Source organism: Dipodomys merriami, unplaced genomic scaffold (genome assembly GCF_024711535.1).
Source record: "Dipodomys merriami isolate MVZ:Mamm:240054 unplaced genomic scaffold, mDipMer1.0.p SCAF_177, whole genome shotgun sequence".
NCBI classification, from domain to species: domain Eukaryota; kingdom Metazoa; phylum Chordata; class Mammalia; order Rodentia; family Heteromyidae; genus Dipodomys; species Dipodomys merriami.
Genome location: NW_027203126.1, coordinates 1,706,570 through 1,730,858, shown reverse-complemented (window position 1 = coordinate 1,730,858; position 24,289 = coordinate 1,706,570). Strand labels below are relative to the sequence as shown.

Genomic DNA, 24,289 nt, shown 5'->3' with positions numbered 1-24,289 from the left:
AAAAAGCTGGAAGTGGCACAGTGATCCAAGTGGTAGACTGCTAGCCTTGAGCAAAAGAAGCTCCAGGACAGTGCCCAGGCCTTGAGTTCAAGCCTCAATACTGGAAAAAATAAAAAATTTTTTAAAATTTAAAAAACATTAAAGAGATAAGGACAGGGCCAGACCCTTAGTTCAAGGCCCAGTACCAAAAAAAAAAAAAGTAGTTACCAACTCCAAATCCATAAATTAACCTACTCTCTAACATGATATGATTTATACTTTACCATCATCACAAACTTTATCACTACTGACAAGTGCTTAAGCTAAAAAATATATACTTCAGGATAAGCACAGGTTTGAATCCAGACTCCTGTCATTCACTTGCCTTATAACCATAGACAAGTTACCACAGTATCCACATTTGTGACAGGCAGACAGACAGACAGACAGATAGATAGAGATATAAAATATATATAATTACATCATATTATGATATAATACATATTACATTATATTTATACATATAATCTTTGTACTGCCAAGTAAATTGACTCATACCTATAATCCTAGATTCTTGAAGCAGAGATGTGGAGGATTGCAGTTCAAGACTGGCTTAGCCCAAAAGGTACTAAGATTCCATTTCAACATGACAAGTTTGAGTGTGGTGATATATGCCTACAACCCCAGCTATACAGAGGCAGAGTTAGAAAGATCAAAGTATGAAGCCATCCCTAACAAAAAGTAGAACCCTATCTGAAAAAATAACTAAGGCAAAAAAGGGCTGAAGGCAAGACTAAGTGATAGAGTGACTGCTTATCAAGGGCAAGGTCCTGAGTTCAAACCCCAGTTCCAAACACACACACACACACACACACACACACACACACACACACACACACACACACACACACACACACACACACACACACACACACACACACACACACACACACACACACACACACACACACACACCCTTACATTCAATTTTTCTGAAATGATACTGTGCAATATTCTTGAATACCTAGTGATAGGCACAGAATAAGTGTTCCATAAACAATATCACATATCCTGTGAAGTTACTCAGAGCTTGGTAAAACACAGAATCCTTCCTCCTTTAAGCCAAACCCTGTGATCCCTCGGGCTTAACCGGCAACCACAAGACTTCAGGCCTGATCATTGCCCCTGGGGCAAATAATAAAATCAAGCCCTGTTTAGACATGGAACATCTCCAGTGTCACAGGCATTGGGTCCTCACTGACTCACAAAGACACCAAAATGAAATGTACTCTCCACCAGCAAACGCGAAGGACAGAAGAGCAGCAGCATCATTTGTCAAGAACTGTATCTTTCAGAAAATAATGCAAGGAGGATGACTCTTTTGAGTCATCCCCCCCGCCTGACATCCCAAGTAACAGACAATTCAAGTCCTCCAGGATTTCTATAAATGTCCAAGAAAACAGCCCGCACTCAACCCTGGCATTCTGCCCTCCTCACTATGGAGACAAGGCGGGCCTGGATGAGAGCTACAGGTACCCAGATTCTATGGACCTCACTCTACCTCTGCAGAACGATGTTGAGAAGAAAAAAAAAAGGGATGGAAGAGAGCATCAAACAATAAAATGGTCACACAGACAGAAGCAGGTAGGATATACCACGTAAGAAACGTATAGCCTCAAATGATGAGCTTTTTCCAGACACTCAGAAAAATTGAGTTGGCTAGAAGAGGAATCCTGCTCAGTCTCTGAAACATCATTGAACTGCATGACAGCCCCCGGGGCAGCTGCTTAAGAAATCCCCCCACAGAAACTTGGATGACAGCCTTGAAATGACGATGGTGGTGATGATGATAATCAACTGAACACATGAGTTTGCGTGAGAGTGAGAATAATAGATCAGAGTAAAGGGCACTTGGTTGATCCATGAATGTGGGGCAAAGTCATCAGAGTTTGAGACTTGCTGGGAGAGTAAAGTTTCCCCAAACTGGGTCAAACCCACAGTTCATGGGGTATTTTCCAGAGCAGCCCCCACAAAACCGGGACCCAAAACCGGGACCTCAGGGTCAAAGCCTTCCACTTAGTTCCTCTTAGTACTGCCATTCATAAATTTGCTCAGCCCCTTCTTACAATGTATTCCTCCACCCTACCAGGCCCACCTCTTGAGATAATAAGTTTGAGAAGATTATTATCTGCTGTGTTAAGCAGTACTTCCTTTCATTGGTTACAACTACAAAAAGAAGAATTCCAGGTGAAACAGCTGAGCGGCTAATATGTTGCTTTCATCAAGGGACAATCTTGGATGGGGGAAAGCAGAAATATTCAACAGCCGAGAACCACAAGGCACTGAAGCAGCAACCATGAACTTGGTGATTTCGAGTGCTTTGGCTGATGAGAGTCATTCCACATGTGTTCACAGAAAATAGGACTGGACAAAGACATCATTTATGTCGGAGTCACGTAGTTAGAAAACAGCTCAAATAGCAGCAGAGTTCAGCAATGTTCTCAATCCCAAAGCCCTGAGCTGATTGCAAATGTGCAAAGGGATACAGAAAACTCCTGACATTAACACCATACCTCTGATTGGTCAGGAAAGCCTCAGTACCACCAATAAAGGTATTGCCAAATCCTGAGAGGGCAGGAACCTGCCAGCCCCTGGCTGAGTTACACTGAAGTAGGATTTGCCCCATCAATATAAACATCTTAATTGCAGTATTGTACTCTGGATTGATTTCTAGAGCAAAATGGATACGTGAATAAGAAATCTGATGAGTTCTGAATTTAAAAAAAGGCTGAAGTTTTGTTAAGAGTATCATAAAAATACCAATCTTAGTTTTGACAAATGAGACACTGTTTTGTAAGAGGTTAGCATTTACCAGGTGAAGGGTATGTGAGGACTTTTTTTTTTTTTTTGTCGGTTCTGGGGCTTGAACTCTGGGCTTGGGCATTGTCCCTGAACTCTTCAGCTCAAGGCAAGCACTCTGCTGCTTAAGCCACTGTGCCACTTCCGGTTTTCCAGTGGTTTATTGGAGATAAGAGTCTCACGGACTTTCTTGCCTAGGCTGGCTTTGAACCATGATCCTCAGCTCTCAGCTTCCTAAGTAGCTACAATTACAGGTGTGAGCCACCAGCACCAGGCTACGTAGGAACTTTTGTACTATCTTTACAACTTTTTTATGGACCTAACAGTCCATAATAAAATATTTGTTAAAAGGAAGAGAATTAAAAAATAAAGAAGCCAGGTGCTACTCAGGAGGCTGAGATCTGAGGATCATGATTCAAAGCCAGCCCAGGCAGGAAAGGCCATGAGGCTCTTACTTCTAATAAACCACTCAGAAAACCATAAGTGGCTCAGTGGCTCAAGTGGTAAAACACTAACTAGCCTGGAGCTGAAGAGCTGAGGGACAGTATTCAGGTCCAGAGTTCAAACCCCATGACAGACAGAAAAGAAAAGAAAAGCAGAAAAGAAAAGAAAAGGGAAGGGAAGGGAAGGGGAGGAAATTTAGTTGATATCCACAGAGGAATGGCATGTCAAATTCAAAAACAATGAATATGAATAAGTCTGTAGTGACTCATCACAAAGTTATCATATTCCAAAGTTGACCATGGCCTTCCAAAGATGGCCCTTGGGGATGTAGCTGAGTAGTAGAGCATGATCTCAGCAGTACTAAGGACTGGAGCTTACCTAGTTCCCAGGTTCCATCCCCACCACCCCAAAAAAACATGGATAGCATAAGCCACATTCAACACTGATTTATCTCTCCATCTCCTTTCTATAAAAATAAACATGCTTCTGAATCCAACAAGCTTTAAAGCCTACAAACAGCCTGAAAGGAAAAGACTAGAACAAAACCTGGTCATTCTAATATACACTCAGACCTCCAGATCCTCAGTTCCATGTCTTTAGATTCAACCAACTGGGATCATGGAGAATTAAAAAAAAAAAAAAAAAACCCACAACTTACATCTGTGCTGAACCCATAGACTTCTTTGTCACTATTTACTAGACAATATAGAATAATTTGCGTAGCAATTATATCATATCAGATATTACAAGTAATCTGGGAATAAAGTATACTGAAGGTGTGAGTAGTTATAGGCAAATATTACACTACTTTTTTTTTTTACAACTAAGAACCTGAGCATGCTCAGATTTTGGTATGCATGGTAGGTTCTGGAACCAATCCCTCTCAGATACCACCAGAGAAAACTCCAATACTAAACATAACATCAAGGTTTACCAAAACACAAAGTTATTCACTGACTGGCTTACTTGGAGATGTGTCCTTAGGCACAATCAGCACATTCGTGCATAAGCAATTAATTGCTCATTCAAGAGGATAAGCGATAAAAAGGTAAAATAGGAGATTAAGTACTTGAATAGTATCTAAAGGAAATTCTATCAAATCTTGTAAAAAGCATTAAGAGGAATGCACTGAAAATATATTACCAGTTAAGAAGACTCAACCTTAAGAGATTTGGAGCTATTGTCTAAAGATTAGAAAAATCTAATTAATGAAAACTCTGTATCTACCAGTCATGTTGAGGCCAAAAAAACATGTGGGTAAAACTGGTTCCCACCCTGTGAGGCTACCGGAAGGCCTCACTGGAGGAAATGAATTCACTGGGGTTTGACCTTGAAGATGACATTGGGACGTGGGCCATTTCTGGTCTCTCTTTGACTTGCCAGCTGCCATGGCCACAATAAGGTGAATAGTTCTCCTCAGCTGTATTCCCAACATGGTGTCCTATGCCACCACAGGTCCCAAGTAACCATGGACTAAAAACCATAAGCCCAAATAAACCCTTCCTCCTTTTAAATATATTTTCCCAGGTATTTTATCACAGCAACATGAAGCTCATTATACAGAAGCAAAAAGTTGACCTAGCAAGATTTATGGAAATACAGCCTACTAAAGAACTTCATGCAGGAGGTGAGGAAAAGGAAAAAAAAAAAAAAAAAAAAGCACATCAAAATGGCCTTCACCTGGGCAGCAGTCGATCCTAACCATGTCCCAGCTGAAAGTTCAGGCTGAGGGTCCCTCATCCAGAGTATTTTAGGTTTTAGATTTTTTTTTTCCTGCATCTTAGATAATGAGCTATGCTTGGGAATGGACTCAGGTCTAAACATAAAACTCATTTGCATCTCCTGTACACATATGCTAATGGCGGTTATATATCATGTTTTTAATGAAACCCCTTCACAAGTTCAGGTGTGGAATTTTCCACTTGTGGCATTAGGTTGGCACTTCAGAAGGTTCACATTTGGAAACATTTTGGATTGTTTGATTAGGGATGCTCAACCTGTAATTACAACATGGCTCCAATTAGAAGTCAGGTTTCCACACCTAAAAACAGGTTCCACTTTCCCACCTCCCCTCAACACCAAAAATAAATGCACTCAAGCTGGCCAACTGCATTCCTGCTGGCTCTCCTCTAGGTCAGGTCTCATCTGATGACATGCAATCAACAAAACACTTAAAAATAAACAAGGTCTTTAAAAAAAATCACTACTTTGTGAGAAAAACAAAAAACAAGGCTTTTGGTTTTGTTGATAATCAGTCAGGTCTTTGTTTCAGAGAATTAATTCCATTTGCCTTAGCTGATTATAAAGCAATGTGTGAATGAATACACCATACATATGCATTATAGATTTTACATGCTTGTGAGCAAAGACAAATATTACAGAGAAAACAAATGAACGCAGAGAGGTGTTTATGGTTTCATTGCAGGTTCCAACCATTAGCAGGGCAGCCGGGCAGGTTGCCTAATCTCAGAGTCTTTTTCCTCATCTATGAATGAAATAATTAGGTTCCTTTCTTCTTCTGGGAAGAACTGTCAAGCCAAGGGACAACCTTCAAACTCTACCAAATCTGTGCCTCGAGCTTCCTCCAAGGAATGCTAAAGACTACAAAAATCAGAATTTTGATAAATGACCCAGTATGCAAACAATTTTAAAGCAGAACTATTACTCAAAACCAGCTTATAGTGCTTGCTTTTTCTACTTCCGTAAATAATTAAAATCCTTATGTAATTTACAGCAGCTTTTAGGCCACACAGTCATCTCAGATCACTCTTAAAGGTTTTCTCAGTCCCAAGAACCAAATTCACGGAACACCACTCTACTTACAGTTGCGAATGTTATTCCAGTCTATTTTGGAGAAAAAGGGATGGCAGCAAAGGCCCTCAAACTTCAGTCTCTCTTTCTGCCCACACAACAGGCTCTGAATCAGATCAAGGAATTCACTGCTAACTTTGGGGTCATCAGGAAACTTCAAAAACCGCTGTTCCCAAAAAAAAAAAAATAATAATAATAATCCAATAGTTATTTCCTTAGCAGTGGTTCAATATCACATGTCCCAAAGTTAAGAATGCATTCTCATATATGCAAGTTTCTTTTCTATTAACAAAGAAAGTTTCATGGCCTCTTCACTTTGGACCAAAGGCATGTTCCCAAAATAAGCAGCCTGTTCACATCAATAGACCTGCTTTTCCTTGTCGGGGTTCAATACCTCTCATGGCCTGACCTCTGCTCCCCACTCCTCTCTCATCTCACACGCTCCTCATTTGTCCCTTTGCTGCCCAACAATGATGGGTTATTTAAAGCTGCCTGGACACATCATGCTGTTCCCATAGCCTAGAACTCCCTTCCCCACCTACCAAGCCCTCTTGGCTCCCTTTCCGGCCCCCTTGCTGTCTCTCTCCACCCCCGCATGTTCTTTCTGTATGCAGTCCACTTCTGCACTGACACTGTGGTTCTGAGCGATGACAGGCCGAGGCAGAGAAGGCCTCCTTCTTGCCCACCACTTTTTCTAATCTGGTACCCAACAGTACCAGGGGCAATTCACGAGCGAATGACAAAATGAGTGAACTGAAAGGAAAGGATAAATTAGCTCCAAGAGCCATCTAAGGGGAAATTTCAACTCAAGAACAACAATGTAAAAAAAAAACAAAAACAAAAAAGAACAACAACAACAATGTAAGTCAGGTATGGTGGCACAAACCTGTAATCCTACATATTTAGAAGAGATCAGAGGACCATAGTTTGAGGCCAGCCTGAGTAAAAAAAAAAAAAAGAAGTTCGAGGAACTGCCATCTTAATCAATATCTTGGTGTGGTGGTGTGCATCTGTCATCCTAGATGGCTAGGCAGAGTGATGCCATCCTTCCAGGCACATGGAGAACAGTAGGAGGATCAAAGCCAAGGCTGGCCTGGGCATAAAACAAGAACCTACCTCAAAAATAACCAATGCAAAAAAGGGTTGGAAGTGTGGCTCAAGTAGCAGAGGAAGAACCTAGCTAGTGGGAAGCCCCAAGTTCAATCTCCAGTATGGCCACAAAAACAAAACAAAGAAAATGTATATACATAAGAAAGACATATTCATCTGCGTGCAGGAGCATGTACCTGTCATCCCAGCTACAGTGGGAAGCCTAAAATAGGAAGATCAAGGTCCGAGCCCAGGCCTGGGCCAAAAGCAAAATACTATCTTAAAATGAGAGCAAAGAAAGACTGGGGGCAAGGCTCAGCAGTGAAGCGAATACCTGTCTAGCAAGCATAAGACCTTAGTTCAAATCCCAAAACCACCACCAAATGAAAAAAAAAAAATGGAAATTAGACAAAATACTCAAAGCAAAGGAATGAATTCTCTTTTTCCCTGTAGTTGATTCTAAAAAGAAATTTTATTATATCCTTAGGGAATGGGTTTAAGTGCGATGGAAAATGTAGTTATTAGAAAAAAAAGTTTTCTACTGGGAGTTGGAGTATTGTTCAGTGATAGAATACATGCCTAGCATGTTCAAGGTCCTGGGTTCAATCCTCAGAATGACAACCTTGAAAATGAAATAGGTTGTCTTTTTCAGAAATAGTTTTAATTTTTTTAGTTTTATACGTATATAGTAAAATGTATATAGAGTAAAATTATAGTATATTAAAAGGTGTGTACTATATAAAAATGGATTATATATTACTATAATTCTAATTCATTTTCTCACTCATATTTGATAGAACTAAGAAGTATAACCTGAAATTAAGAACTCAGACTTTAGTGTCAGACAGGTAAGTTTTGGGCAAATACTTATTTTACCACTACTTTGGTTTCCTCATCTGACAATAATAACAACAACAGTAGTAGTAATAATAATACCTATATCTCAGGGTTGGTTTGAAGATGAACTGAGCTAACACAGTATTTCATCAGCTCTAAGAGACTCACATTTATGAACATTTAACAACAGTAAGATTGAGATGCATTATACTTCCAATAAAAATAACACAGATTAATTAGCAGCAGATTTTCTATTTTAGTGGTACACGACATAATGACACCGTTTTACAATTACTGGCAGCTGCAGTTCAATGGGACTACAATTAATAAAATGTTTAGGACAGCTTTTGGCACAAAGTGAATGCTATGCTCATTTATACATAAACATCCATTCACACAGTTTTTAAATGGCATGTCTCAATAGTACTTCCCCTATCTGACTTCCCTTTACCTGGAAATTCATGATGTTATTGAAGGTCCTGGCGGAGGTCCCCTCTGTGAATGGGGTTCTCCCATAAATCATCTCATAAGCAATCACTCCCACGGACCACCAGTCACAGTCCAAGCTGTAGGTGCCTCTGCCATCCCCGTTCAGCACGGTCAACACTTCAGGGGCCATGTAATCTGGGGTCCCGATCGGGAGTTTAGCATTCACCTAGAAACACATAAATAAAAAGGCATACAGCAACCCTTCAATTATCTTCAAGTACACAGCCAACAGCCACATCATCTACAAGCTGACTTGCTCTGATTACAATTCTCCCAGGCACTTCAACCCTCATCAAGTGGCAACGCTATCAGGAAATACAAGCGCTTTACTAATTAAAAGAAAAGTGCACACCACAACCCAAAGGCAAAGGGAGAAGATTTGTGGATGACATTCACTCTTTGGTTATAGAAATGAGAGCTGGGGAGACATCGCTGGAATGGAAGCTGCTTCCTGATGCAAGTTGCTGATCTTTCTTTTTCTTTAGAACACAGCAAAATGATGGGTTAAGATGTGGCTCCAGTGTCTGCCTAACATGCACAAGGCCCTAAGTTCAAACCCCAGCACCACAAAATTTTAAATAATAATAATAATAATACAGCAAAATAGCAAATCCTAAAGTTGAATCTGTGAGATTAACCTAAGCATGACCAGAAAACTGGCAGCTAGCTGGCAAGACAATTCACAAATTGTTACTGAAAGTCTTAGCATATTATATTTAACTAATGATCTTACAGACATATACCAATGTGCCTGATCTTTAAACACTGTTTTATAATCCACCTTCCTACTTCATACCACCTCAGGGTACAATGATAAATAACTTCCACCCAGGACCAGATGTTAGTTTATATTCCACACTCTTGACTCCTCCTGTTCCAGCAATCTCTCACCGCTGTTCAGAAACCCAGGGCCTCCAATCCAATAGTGCCAAAGTACTAACCTTGGTAAAAAGACAGTAGGACAGTGTACCAGGTTTCTTAAACATTACAATTATTATTACTCTCATCTCCAATTCACCAGAAAAAAGGTCAAGAAGTAGAGCTGTGGCTCAAGTGGTAGAGTGCCAGCCTTGAGAAAAAAAAAAAGGCTAAGGGACGAAGACCAGGCCCTGAATTTAAACTCTAGTACCAACACAAAAATAATAATAATAATAATAAATTAAAAAGCAGAGGCCCTGCCTTGAGTCATATACTATTGCTGATCTGCTGGCCTACCACCTAACACAGTAAATGGGCTTCTCTCAGGTCAACAGTTAAAAGATGCCGAAGAACATCTCCTCATGAAAGGAAGGTTAAGACTCCCCTGAGTAAACCAGAAGACCTAGGGCACAGGGCCACAGAACTTGAAGACTAGACTTTAAATCAAGAGAGCCAGTTTTCTTTGCTTTGTTCTAAAGGGGTAATGAGAGAAAACAGGAAGTTTAGAGAGTGTACTATGAGGTCAGTTTTCCCTAGTGATAAAGTAGGGTGACTGTGCCAGCCTAGAACTTTAAATTTGTCCATTCCACTGCCCAAGACCTTCTCATTACAGAAAATAAGATTTTCTATTTCTCTCCCAACCCCCTCTCTTAGAGTGAGTGTGCATGCATGCATGCATGCGTGCATGCATGTGTGCGTGTGTGTGTGTGTGTGTGTGTGTGTGTGTGTGTGTGTGTGTGTGTACACGCCCGCAGCAGTGTGATGCTGTTAGGAACGGATCATGCATTGCTTTGGGAAAGAGTCTTACTACAGCAAGAATCCACTGAAGAAAGCTGGATGATTGCTTCACCCAAGAAACCAATAGGGGGCTGGGAAGGTGGCTCAGTGGTAGAGCGCTTGCCTTACATGCATAAGGCCCTGGGTTCGATTCCCCAGCACCACATAAGCAAAAAGAAAAAAAGCCAGAAGTGGTGCTACAGCTCAAGTGGTAGAGCACTAGCCTTGAGCTGAAGAGCTGCGGGACAGCGCCCAGGCCCAGAGTACAGGCCCCACAACTGGACCCAAAGAAAAAAAAAGAAAAGAAAAGAAAAGAAACCAATAGGCAGTCAGTGCTGAAGGACGTCAAAGCAAAGAGGGAAATATTTGGTCTAGTCAGAACCACAACATGACTTAAGCTGGAGAAACTCAAAGCAGTTTAAGTTCAGAGGCAGGCTTGATGTCTGAAGGCAGGGCCAAAACTTCAGTCTTTTAATGAGTATGCAAGTGTTAGTGAGCTCAAGACAGGATTAAGATTGTGCTACAGGGCCTTGACAATGAGTAACAGATATTCTTTAAATACCAAAACCAGAGAAGAAAAACTCTTAACATCTTGGTTTGGCTAAATGAGGATAATGTGTCTGTGTTGTTCATTAAATGAGTCCTCTTGTTGACTCGATTTTTCATTACCTTGCAGAACGAGAACTACACAGTTGTCATGCACGCATCTTGGCAGTTGTTGGATTTTATTTTACTGCCACATAGCCTGTTTTCAAATATTCAGTTCTCCTTGTTTGAAGCATACTGGGCATTCAAAGTGCACTGCGATTTAAAGAGTTGATTCTAATTGGGTCAAGTGTGTCAAGGTGATCCAGCCAAAGACTATATGTTGTCAATGTATTGTTTCTCAGCTAATGATTTGGCTTTTTTTGTGTATGTGCAGGTACTGGGACTTGAACTCAGAACCTTACTCAACACTCTCTCTCTCTCTCTCTCTCTCTCTCTCTCTCTCTCTCTCTCTCTCTCTCTCTCCCTCTCTCTCTCTCTCTCTCTCTCTCTCTCATTTTTGTTTTGTTTTCCTCACAGCTACCACTCTACTACTTGGATCATACAAGTCCAGCTTTTTGCTGGCTATTTGGAGATGAGATCTCAGGGACTTTTTTGCTCAGGCTGGCTTTGAATCATCATCCTTAGATCTCAGCCTCCCAAGTAGCCAAAATTACAAGCATAAACCTCTGGCACTGAGATATTGTTAGACTTATTAAAGTGAACCAGATAACTCCCCAACTAACTCTTACCCTTTAATAGATATATGTGATTACATATATTTATATCTAATAATTTCCTAACTTTCTAAAGCTCAATATTAATTTGCACATGAAAGTTATGAGAGAAAAAATTACCCACAGGCTTACTCTCTGTACAACTCCTTATTATTGCTTATTAGCAATTAGCAAAGGTTTTTAATGACTACCTATTTTCCATCCATCACTGACCTCTAAGCACATTAAATGTAGCTTTCAACATATAATCTCTTATGTCCTGATAAGCATTTTACAACATGTTTATTGTCCTCCCGTGGCTACTGAGCCAGCTAATCTTGGAGAGATATTAAAAGTAAGCCTGAAGTAGGAGCCCCACCTGCCCGCTGCATGCTATCTGAAAGGAGCCCGGAAATAACGAAATGGTAATTACTTTTCACTGCATTGATAGGAAAAATAAACCAGCTCAGTAAGGAGACAATAAAGGAATGACTAGGAGACAGAACAATCTGCAATATTTAGGGAAATGGAAAATGGAAGGGAGTAGAAAAAAAATGAACAGAATTAACTTAGTCAATCATTTTACCAAAAAAAAGCAAATGAGGAAGTAAGTAAGACTCTTCTTTGCCCACCTCTTTTCTATAAAATGCTTAAACATAAAATCATTAAAACCTAGTTTTTCCCATCTAGCTGCCCAAGGCATAAACATACACCTGCAGAAGTAAGAGAAACAATTCTCACAATGTTTTTCCTCTTGGGGAAAAGAAATCTTTTCACTCCTACATAAATCAAAAAAGGTTGTCACCTTTGAGTTTCCAATTGCTAAGCAGAGCTGATTAACACTTACAAATAACATTTTTGTTTTTGTTTTACTACTGGCTTCAAGAGAGACAAATGGACCTGGCTGGAAATATCAGATGTTTGCCACACTTTCAGATAAAAATAGCAAATCACTTAATAAGGCAAAGTGGCTGATCCAAATCACACACCACAGGTCATAAGGTCACTATACCTCAGTTCCTATTGAATAAAGGTTCTTACTTACCAAAGCTACACTCTTCAGTAAGAAGCTGGAAGTAAAGGTGATGGACAGTAGAAAAATTCAATACATCTAAGCTTCACAAATACAGAGGAAAGGTGGGAGAAATGATGAGCTGATTCTTGGGTAACACATAGTAATGTCAATAATGTAGGTTCTAATTTTCATTTACATTTGAATACAGAAAACACATAGAACCTACATTAGGCCCCTAAGGCATTTCGAAGGAAATGTTTAATCCTCCACCAGTGATCCAAAATGTAAAGCAAAATATTTCTAGTCCTAACCCTACACCTACACCTACATATGATCCAGTCTGCAAATTATTATATCTCTATAACCAGATGTTTCTTTAAAAAAAAATTCCTTCTTATCTGATGGACACATTCTGGCGCTTAAAGCACAGGGAGAAAAGAGGAACAATATTCTCAAGTATATGCACTGAATGCTCTATCTCCAAGATAAAATCAGAGGCTGAGCCTGGACCTGCCCAAATCCTGAGTGGCCCCAGGAGATTCCCCCTGGAATGAAGGCTACCACAATTAGAACTGAAAGTTAAAGAAAAATCTCTTTGAGAGGGTTGGAAGCACTGAAAAATAGCTACTTAAATGAATGGCAGCCCTGCCTCTCGACCAAGAGCTGGAAAGTGAGCCGACTCCAGATGCAGAGACAAGGCCTTTTATATTCCTAACTCTCACTTATTTACCAAGCAGTGGCTGTGGCTCTTAATCTAGTTTCCTGAGTAGCTTTTCTTATTGCAAGCACATACTGCTGGCTCTAATTAATTAGCGTTCTGATGCTTCTCAACCTACTGCAGGCATTCTCAATGGAGGTGATTTATGTTCCATTCTCCCCCACCACCACCACCACTCCACTTCCCCAGGGGATAGTTGGCAGTGTCTGGAGACACTGCAGGAAGAGATCAGGGATGAGGCTCAACATCCTGTAACACACAGCATACCTCCCCACAACATGGAATTATCCAGACCAAAATGGCCCTGTTGCAGCCCATGTACCTGTGCTGCTGTTTATTTCTAAATGCACGAATTTCATCACCTATGTCATATATACATTCTTAAATCTTGAGCAGTAAAAATTCTGTATTACTTTTTTTCCTGTGCCTTGCTATAATAAATTTAACACCTATGCTTTACATCTGTTGCAAAATTACACATTAATTTGGGGTGGGGGGTGAGAGTACTAGGGATTAAACTCAGGATTTCATTCATGCTCTACCACTGAGCTACACCCCCAGCACATATGTTTAAAACATGAAATGCTTTGGTTCTATAACTCTCTCTCTTCTGTGCCAGTACTGGGGCTTGAACTCAAGACCTTCAGGTCTCACCTGACTTTTTTATTTATTTATTTATGTTTTGGGTCCGGTCGTGGGGCCTGAACTCTGGGCCTGGGCACTGTCCCTCAGCTCTTCAGTTCAAGACTAGCACTCTACCACTTGAGCCACAGTGCCACTTCTGGCTTTTTTCTTTTTTGCTTATGTGGTGCTGAGGAATCGAACCCAGGGCCTCATGCATGCAAGGCAAGCACTCTACCACTGAGCCACCTTTCCAGCCCTCACCTGCCTTTTTCACTCAAGGGTGGCACTCTACCAATTGAGCCACACCTCGACTTCCAGCTTTTTTGCTGGTTAACTGGAGATGAGAGTTTCTGGATTTAGCTGCCTGGGCTGGCTTTGATTCTATCCTCAGATCTCAGCCCCCTGAGTAACTAAGATTATAGGCCTGAGCTACCTGCACTCAGCCCTATCATCTGCTAAGTAAGTAGACTGTTAGAATGTAATCTGAGGTTCAAAAGTGCTGAATTTGGGTCGCACAGGGAGCCTGTTTTTTCAAGGGCCTGAAGAGAGTAAATGATCTCAAGTAGGGCTCAAGCCTGTAGAACCCTTATTGAAGAGGCTGAGGTGCAAAGATTTAAATAACTCTAAGCTTTCTCCTAATATCCCCTAACAATGTCCACCTCTCCTCAAAAGAATTTGACCTGGAGTGGAGTGGGGGGGGGGGGAGCCTTACATATTCTACTTTATGTAAAGGACTTAACTCTCAGACCTGAGAGGCATTTTAAAAGCTGCTTCTCTCACTTCTTTAAACTGTGCATTTTAACTAGAATTCGTTTTTTTCCAGAAAGAAAAAAAAACCAACTTCTTCAGGATTTGTCTAAGTCACCAAGTGGCTCAGTTATGAAATTCATCTTAAAACATAAGTCAATTTTCTCTTTGACCTAATCTCTTTTTTTTCTGCATAGCTGACCTCAAAATTCACATTTCAATGTGAACCAATTTTATTAGAGGATATTTTAACTAATTTTTTTTTTTTTTACTTTTTCATCTTTTTCTTAAAAGTATTCTTGCTCTTGATCTCAATAGCTCATCTCCGTCTTTCTAATTAGTATGGAGAAGACAGTTTAATTTTTGCCAAAAGTCCAAGACATTAAAATGACATTCTGAGCACTGGTCCTTGACCCTTAAGAATATTTAATTCAAAAATTAATATAACTATTATATAACAACTCTAACAGCTGCCTATGACATTTGTTTCCTTTTATAAATAACGTACATGTTTTCTTCTAATAAGCATTTATGTTTGAGTATGACAGAAATTAAACCTTAGAGGAGTGAGACAAGTCATTGATATCTACCAAAAAAAAAAAAAAAAAAGAATAATTAGTTCAAATGCACTAGGGATTCATTTCCTCTTTCTAACAAAGGAAATGGAGGATTTGAAAAAAACTGGTTATATTTCATCAACTAAATATATTTCCAAGTAAATCAAGATAATGTAACCAGATAATTTGTAGGACACAAGACAAACAAAAGGGAAACAAACATCTTTAACTCAGGGACCAGGCGCTGTCCCTGAGTTTTTTTGTTCCAACACTGGCACTCTACTACTGAGCCACAGCACCACTTCCAACTTTCTACTGGTTTGAGTTAAGAGTTCTCATGAATTTTTCTGCCCTGGATGACTTCAAATCATAACTCTCAGACCTCAGACTCCTGACTAGTTAGTATGACAGGTGTGAACAAGCCATCAGCACACAGCTTACAGTTGTTTTAGAAAGAAGTCAGTTTGTGATCTGTGGTTGAGCTACCACTGCATTCCCACAGGATCCTCAAAGTCACATAAAACATCACATTTTATGGGTTTTAGCTGTGCAGAACCACCAACTGAAGATTTCTTTTTTCTTTCTTCTTCTTCTTTTTTTTTTTTTTTTTTTGTCATAAGGTTTGAACTCAGAGCCTGAGAGCTTTCTCTGGGCTCCTCTGCTCAAGGCTAGCTACCACTTTGAGCCACAGTGACACTTCTGGTTTTCTGGTGGTTAACTGGAGATACAAGTCTGACCAACTTTCCTGCCTGAGCTGGCTTTGAACAAGCTGGCTTGAACCATGTTCCTCAAATCTCAGCTTCCTGTGTAGACGGGATTACAAGCTTGAGCCACCAGCACCCTGCACCAATTGAGGATTTCATGGAACTCCTTTGTAAATGACTCACAGGGGCAATTAGAAATGTGCTCTGATTTGGAACTTGAATGTTCCTGGAAGGCCCGTGTGTGAGAAGCCTGGCTCCCAGCAGGGTACTCTGTGTCCCCATCTACACCCCACAACCCTCAAGGACTCATACACGGCAGATCACAGTTCTAAAATGTGGTTCCCCACTATATTCCAATACTTCCCAAACTTATGAGAGCCACAGAATGCTTTTCAAATATAATTCTTGCTAAGCAGTCTTACTCTATGTTATTATCACCTTATTTAAATTTATTCTGGCAGCCGATCCAAAATCCACCAGTTTGATATGTCCAGTTCGGTCAATGAGAACGTTCTCAGGCTTGATGTCTCTGGAAGAAAATCAGGACCCTGAATCAGTGTTATCTTGTCCATGGTATTCAGCAAGCAAGTAGTAACTTAGCATCTAATTTCAGCCAAGAACCATAATGTATTCTGCTAAAGAACCATAATTGGGGGGATGGGGGAGTATAGTTGTGTTAAGTGGGAGGGAAGGGATGGTAGGGGAAATACAAAGGAGGAGGCAACAATGCTTGGCAAGAAATGTACTCATGGGGCTGGGAAGGTGGCTCAGTGGTAGAGTGCTTGCCTCCCATGCATGAGGCCCTGGGTCCAATTCCACCTTAGCACCACATAAGCAGAAAAAAGCCTGAAGTGGGCACTGTGGCTCAAATGATAGAGCACTAGCCTTGAGCTGAAGAGCTAAGGGACAGCACCCAGGCCCTGAGTTCAAGCCCCATGACTGACCAAAAGAAATGGACTCATTACCTTGCTCATGTAACTGTAACCACTCTGTACAGTATTTTCACAATAAAAAAAAAAACTTATTTAAAAAAAAAGAACCATAATGTGTTCTGCTACACAGGCCTTCCCTATTGATGAATATGAATGATTGACACACAGGTCAGAAAACAATTTTTTTTTAATTTTTAAAGGAAGGAAGAGAGGGGAAGGGAGGAGAGGGGAAGGAGTAAATACACATATCCAATGGTCTATTTCTGTTAGAGATAGCCATTTACATTATAAGAACCAAGTTTGTGTGGCTAATCAACAGGATGACTGAGTTTTTACTCCAGATCTTGTAATTCCTGTTCTAGTCATCCTTGAATTTCCACAATGTTCCCAGACATACATAAAACACCACAATAAGGATGTACAGAGGTGCACTTAACCTCTGAGGAGTTTGTGAAACATTTTTGTTCATTAATAACAGGTGCTATTCAAAGTATGCTATGCTTTGCATCTCCAGTGCCTCCCAAGGGCTCACATGTTAAAAGCTTAGTCCTGGCATGGCACTCCTTGGAAGTGATGGAACCTTTGCTGTGGGGGGTGGCGGGGGGGGGGGGGGAAGGGAGGGGGAGAATGCCTCCTCTGCTTTGGGCACATGAGTTAAGGCAAAATGAGGACCAGAGCATGGTAGAGTAAAGGGATTTGCTCCATGTCTGCCACTTCTTCCGACCACTCATCTCCCAATAATGCATCTATTAATGGATTAAGCCACTGACTATGTCAGGGCCTTCATGATCCAACCACTTCCCAAAAGCCTCATCAGATGGCAGCCAAGTCTTCAACTCAAGAGCTTGTGGGGGCCATTGCAGATTCAAACCACAGCTACCATCCAGAGAGGACTGTGGAACCCCTGGCTCTTCTTATCTTTTCATTTCCCAACCATGAAATAAGGGGTTTTGCTTACCATGAAGTACTGCCTTGCCACAGGCCCAAAGAAACAGGGCCAAGCATAATCATGAACTAAAGCCTGCACAACTATAGGCCAAAACAAACTTTTTCTCTTGTATGTTGGTGAGCTCATGTATTTGATAGAGTAATGGAAAGCTAACATAGAATCCAGCTCTATGATCTTCTGCTCTTATACAGTACACCAGCTCCTCTTGCAAATCAAAGCCTGTTTTTCTACCATGGAACTCAAAGAGCTCATTCAAGGCCTCCCAATCCTATGAGCTTACATCTGTTAACTAGCAAACGGAAGGACATTAGCATATTTGATAGCTACTTAGGGGTTAAATGGGCATGCTGAAACAATTGATGTATTGGAAAGTTTACATTGAGTGAATTAGAAGTAACACTGGATAATGCATCTATCTTGATCCTGGAGTCATTCATCACATTTCCATGCAGGAACTCTTACATGATTCAGGCAAATTCTCAGAATGATACTCAAGAGTCTCACTTACCGATGTACATATCCCATCTGATGAATGCTGTGAACCGCCAAAATCAGTTCAGCTAAGTAAAACTGAATCATATTTTCATCTAATTGGTCCTCATATCTATTCAAAAGTGACAGCAAGTCCCCTCCAGGCTGATATTCCATGACCTGCATAGAATGCCAAAGTGATTAATTTTTCACACACTCAAAAAATAAAAGCGGGGGAGGGGTAGAAGAATGTTTTAATTAGATCCTCAAATACCACCTGACATGTTATAATTACAGTCTCCAACAAGCAAGGAAGACGCATGAGACGTATTGTAAGACATAGGATGAGGTCCCTGCCCCACAAAAATTACATCTTTTACCCCAGGGAATCAATATAATGAAAGACAAAGCCCAGACACCATGCATGATATTTGCAAGGCAAGTTTGAAAAGGTAAATTAAATCCACCACTTCCTCCACCCACCCAAGGTGACACCCCAGACATTCCCCAGGTTTACATAGACAGCACAGATGTATGTTCCTTGGGAGGAAGGGGTGTGCGGGGAGGAGGGGGGAACAAAACTCTCTTACATCCCTTTTGTATTCTCCCCAGCACCCAGCAGAAACTGGGAGATGTGTAATAAGTATGATACAATCTTTTCCTTTCATTCAGGGTTGAAGGCAACAACAATCTCTATGAAAAATTTAACTATGAATATATATCCTTTGACCTAGTAATTCCACTCTAGTGATTTATGTCACAGGTGTTCACAATAGCTTACAGATAAATAAGCTAACAGATTCATCACAGCATGGTTTATAACAGGGAAAAATTAAATCTTGGTAATCCTCCAAATATCCTTCCTAAGAGACCAACTAAACTATGACAATGATGAAGTATGAGATGGATGTTAAAAAACAAATGGCAATAGATAAGCATCCAGTTGCAGTTTTCCGCATGTAGATATCCAATTTTCTTGTGACCATTTGTCTTTCTTCCAGCTTATGGTTTTGGTTCCCTCATTGAATATTGGATGGCTATAGGTCTATTTCTAGGTCTTCTGCGGCACTGGTCCTCAGGCCTGTTTTTGTGCCAGTACCAAGCTGTTTTCATTACTATAGCTCTGTAATAGAGTTTGAAGTTTGATACTGTTATACTTCCAGCACTACTTTTTCTGGTCAAGGTTGCTTTCTCCATTTGGGGCCTTCTGTGGTTTCCTAAGTATTTTTGATTGTTTTCTCTACCTCAGTGAAGAATGATGTTAGGATTTTGATGAGTATTGCATCGAAATTGTAGATTGCTTTGGGCAGTATTGCCATTTTCACAATAATAATTAGACTAATCCAGGAGCATGGAAGGTCTTTCCACTTCTTTGTGTCTTCTTCTATTTCCTTCTTTAAATTTTTGTTGTTTTCACTGTAGAAGAATTTCACTTCCTTGGCAGTTTGAAACTATTGCAAATGGAGTGGCTTTACTTATTTCCGTCTCAATCTTCTCATTGTTGGCAAACAGAAAAAGCCACCTATTTTGTGTGTTGATCTTATACCTTATTACTTTACCAGAGTTATGGAGGGGGTTTGTTCCAGTCCTGGGTTTGAACTCAAGGCCTGTGGCACTGTCCCTGAGCTTTTGGGCTCCAGGCTAGTGCTCTACTACTTGAGTCACAGCTCCACTAATGGCATTTTTGGGGTAGTTTATTAGAGATAAGAGTCTCCTGGGGGGCTGGGAAGGTGGCTCAGTGGTAGAGTGCTTGCCTTGCATGCATGAGGCCCTGGGTTCGATTCCTCAGCACCACATAAGCAAAGAAAAAAGAAAAAAAAAGCTGGAAGTGGTGCTGTGGCTCAAGTGGTAGAGTGCTAGCTTTGAGCTGAAGAGCTGAGGGACAGCACCCAGGCCCCACGACAGGACCCAAAAAAAAAGAGTCTCATGGACTTTCCTGCCCCAGCTGATTTCAAACATCAATCCTGAGAGCTTGGCCTTCTGAGGAGCTAGGATACAGGTGTGAGCCACCAGTGCCCTGCTTTTTATCTAAGTTTTTAATCAGCTCTAGTAGCTTGAGAAAGGGGTCTATAGGATTCTTTAAATATAGGATAATGTCATCTGCTAAAAGGGATAGTTTTACGTTTTCCTTCCCTATTTGGATCCCCTTTACGACTTTCTCTTGCTTTATTATTCTTGCTAGGAAACAATTCCACTCCTGGGCATTCATCCAAAAGATGACAATCCAAGAAAGCTACCAGCACAACTATGTTCATTGAGGCACTATTCACCATAGTCAAGGTATGGAAACCAGCCCAGAAGCCCCTCAATGGACAAATGGATCAAGAAAATGTAGTACATATACACAATGGAATTTTACTCATCCATTAGAAAGAACAATATTGCATCATTCGCAAAGAAATGGTAAGAACTGAAAAAAAAAGGAAAGTGACGTTAAGTTAGGCCCAGAGAAACAAAGGTTGCATTTTTAACCCTCATTGGGAAGGAGGCCAGAATTACTTTATAAACACATAAGTAAATATATTAGGGGGTAGGTAAGTAGACACAAATGTATTAACCGAAATATGGTAGATTCAAAAGAAAACTCAAATACTGTAATTCCTTAGAAAGGCAAAGAAAGAATTTAACAAAATAAACACCAGGAAACTCGTACTTGAAAGAATGGAATGGAGTCAAGGGGAGAGGGCTAGATGAATGAAGAGGAGAAGGGGAGAAAAAGCAGTCAAGAATTCAATGTATAGGGCTGGGAAGGTGGCTCAGTGGTAGAGTGCTTGCCTTGCATGCCTGAGGCCCTGGGTTCGATTCCTCAGTACCACATGAGCAAAAAGAAAAAAGCTGGAAGTGGCTCTGTGGCTCACGTGGTAGAGTGCTAGCCTTGAGCTGAAGAGCTGAGGGACAGCGCCCAGGCCCAGAGTTCAGGCCCCACGACCGGACCCAAAAAAAAAAAAAAAGAATTCAATGTATATTGAACTGACACTGATCAAGATACATTGTATACATAAACTGCTTTAATGCAAAAATAATTCAATACAAAATTAAGAAAAGGGAAGGAATAGGTAGGTAGGAAGGGATAGCTGAGAATGGTGAAAGGAATGACAACACTGTATTCATAAACCACTTTGTTAAGTGGCAACTCCTTTGTTCAACTTTTTAAAGATAATTAAAAATAAAAATACAAACAAATGGATTCCACCTGTTCAAACTACCATGGAAAGCTGTCCATAATATAAAGTGGTGTCCTGTAAAATATAACCTCCCTTTTGTGAGAAAAAATAATTTTTATTTATGAGTATATGTAGGGGGAAAAATAGAAGAAGTATATGAAGTCTCAGGTAAAATGATTAACTTGGTCACATCTGTAATCATAGCTACTTGGAAGGCTGAGAGTGGGAGGATTCCCACTCAAGGCCAGTCCAGGCAGAAAAGTTACAAGACAATTTCTCATCAGAGAGCCAGACACAGTGGTGCACACCTGTTACCCTATATACAAAAGAACACCTAAAATAGATGGAACTTGGCCTAGGCTCATACCTGAGCAAGAAGTAAGACCCTAGTTTAAAAATAACCAGCACAAAAAAGATGGAGGCAAGGCTCAGCAGTAGAGTGCCACCCTAGCAACTGTGAGGCCCTGAGTTCAAACACCAGTACAAAAAAAAAAAAAAAAAAATACCACCTCTACCCCAAAGAGCTGAAACCCTTCTTCTTGAGTCAACGCCCTACCTAGAGAGAGGCCAGTTAGCCTGAGTGGCTTCAGTTTCCCTCTGGTGACTTCACCACTCTTGCTTTGGGTTTTACCCTCTGCAAAATCAGGATTGGATTAATCCCCTTGCAGCATTGCATGAGGATACGGCCAGACAAGGATCTCAGAGGCCTCAACGCAATGCCTGGTACCCACAGGAGAGCCTCAGCGATCATTCCATCCCCATCTCCTCCTGTACTGAGTGGTCTCCCTGTGCCTAGAGAGACGCTGGGACCCTTCTGACCATTGCTGCAACTGTTAACCTTTAAGGCATTCTCTGTCCTTAGCTCTGATTTCCCATTTTATTGCCCATGCTACAAATGTCTTTTAAGCTGTCTCCAGTCTTTCTAGAAAAAAAGGTAAGACTCAAATATACTTCTTTAAAAAAAAAAAAACTGCCACATATTATATTCCAGCAGTCAATGCTGCAATGTGAAGTCTTAATATTATACTCTCAACTCCTGTTTGCCTTTAGAAAAAAATTAGAAGAAAAAAACCAGGCACTGAGCATCTGCCCCAGGCTGGCCTAGTAGACACAGCAGGAAGTTTGGCTAGCACCAAATCAATCCTGAACCAAATTTCCCATCCTTCCCATGGACTACTTATAACCATGGAATCCACTCCATTCCATGACTTCTTACATTCTAAAGCCACTGGAAAAATTGCATTTGAAGAGTAATATCCATTTGCACTGCAAATTGCTAAAAACAAATTTTAGAACTAAGAAGAAGAGCAACACTCAGATGGTGCAGCACCTAAGAGGCATACTTTACTTCCCCCAAATTCCTGGCAGATGTATGCCACACACACCCCTTCTCTCAAAGAGAGCTTATGGAAGCCACCTGGCTGCCTATAGCTCACCCACTTCCCAACCTGGTTCTCCGCAGGCCCTGAGTATGTGGGTGAATGCTAATTTGTACGTCTGCTTTAAATATATTGCCATTAAAAAGGGCTTTAAACATCAAAAGAAATTCACCGATAATAACAGGCATATTCATACTTTTAGAACTCAAATGTCTCAAAGTAAGGACAATGCATATTTATGACAACACAAGGCAGTTATAAATTTCCTACAGCTCTATTAAAGATGTGAAAAGCAAATCAGCTTGTCAGTCTGAGGTTCAAAAACCAAAAATACAGCATTCACTGGCAACTCTTAAGACCACTACTTGGTACCTCGTGTCCACCTAGCCCTTATGCTCCAAACATGAAAAGCATCTCTTACAGAAGCATCTCTTACAAAAGATATGTATTCTTCACTCCCACTCAGAAGAGACCCACCCAAACTACATTAGTCTTTTCTATCTGGGTCAAACATCTTCCCACATCTTCACAAACCAAGACAAAATGATAAGAGCTGCTAGCCAAAAGTAGACAAAGCTAAATGACAAATGCCTAAACCAACTGCATTCTTACCAGAACACCCAGTTAAACATAATTCCATACAAGAAGTCCAACTGTGCACCCTAGGTGAACCGATTCTGGACACTATGGCTATCCCTGGATGGTATCCACATTCCAAAACTATACTACCATGGGGAGGTGGGGAAGGGAAGGGGTAGTAGGAGAGAAACAAAGGAGGGGATAACAATGCTCCACAAGAAATGTACTCATTACCTTACTCATGTAACTGTAACACCTCTATACAGCATCCTTACAATAAAATAAAATTAAAAATAAAAACTCTATTACCATGTATATTGCTCATTGTGGTATACACAAAGCCCAGAGGGAAGGCAGCCATAGGAAGTCAATCCAGGCTATGGAGCTACAAAGTAGAAGCCAGACACCAGTGGCTCACACTTGTAATCCTTGCTACTCAGGAAACTGAGAGCAGGAGGATTGCAGCTCAAGATCAAGCCAGGAAAAAAAAAAAAGTTCACAAGACCCAGGCTTGGTGCAGTGACAGCAAGTTACTTGGAAAATATAAACAGGAGAATCACACTCTAGATCAAAAAAAAACCAAAAACAAAAATGAAAGCAAAAAGGGTTGGAGGTGTGGCTCAAGTGGCACATGACATGCCTAGCAAGCATGAGGCCCTGGATTCTAATCCCCAGAATCCACCCATCCCCCCCAAAATGACAAACTAAAATTCTGTAAGTCTTTCTACCAGATGACTCACTATAAACCAAAGACAAAGGTCATCAGGACTTGACCTAATGAAAGACAAAGTTACCACTCAGGTATGCCAGTCAGTCCACACACAGATCTGGTTTTGTCTAAAACTGGTTTTGTCTAAAAAAAATTCTGTCTCGGACCTTTATTACTCAAGATAAAGATACCCAGTGAGACACTGATCCCTTCTCCTCACCCCCCCCCAAAAAAATGTGGCTTCAAATGCAAGAGGAGAGTTAAGTCATCTAAAGCAGGGTTTCCCAGGCCTGCCTA

The 24,289-nt window shown here is 40.7% G+C and overlaps 1 protein-coding gene across 1 annotated transcript in view; it reads right to left on the bottom strand.

Moving 5' to 3' along the window:
- LOC138829862 (citron Rho-interacting kinase) overlaps positions 1-24,289 on the bottom strand; it is a 162,294-nt gene that overhangs the window by 118,879 nt on the left and 19,126 nt on the right. Inside the window, exons 4-7 of the mRNA XM_070026426.1 lie at positions 18,199-18,341; positions 16,248-16,338; positions 8,471-8,674; positions 6,106-6,259 (exon numbers count right to left, since the gene is read on the bottom strand). Coding sequence (XP_069882527.1) covers positions 6,106-6,259; positions 8,471-8,674; positions 16,248-16,338; positions 18,199-18,341 — 592 coding nt within the window. The remainder of the gene's footprint in view (positions 1-6,105; positions 6,260-8,470; positions 8,675-16,247; positions 16,339-18,198; positions 18,342-24,289) is intronic.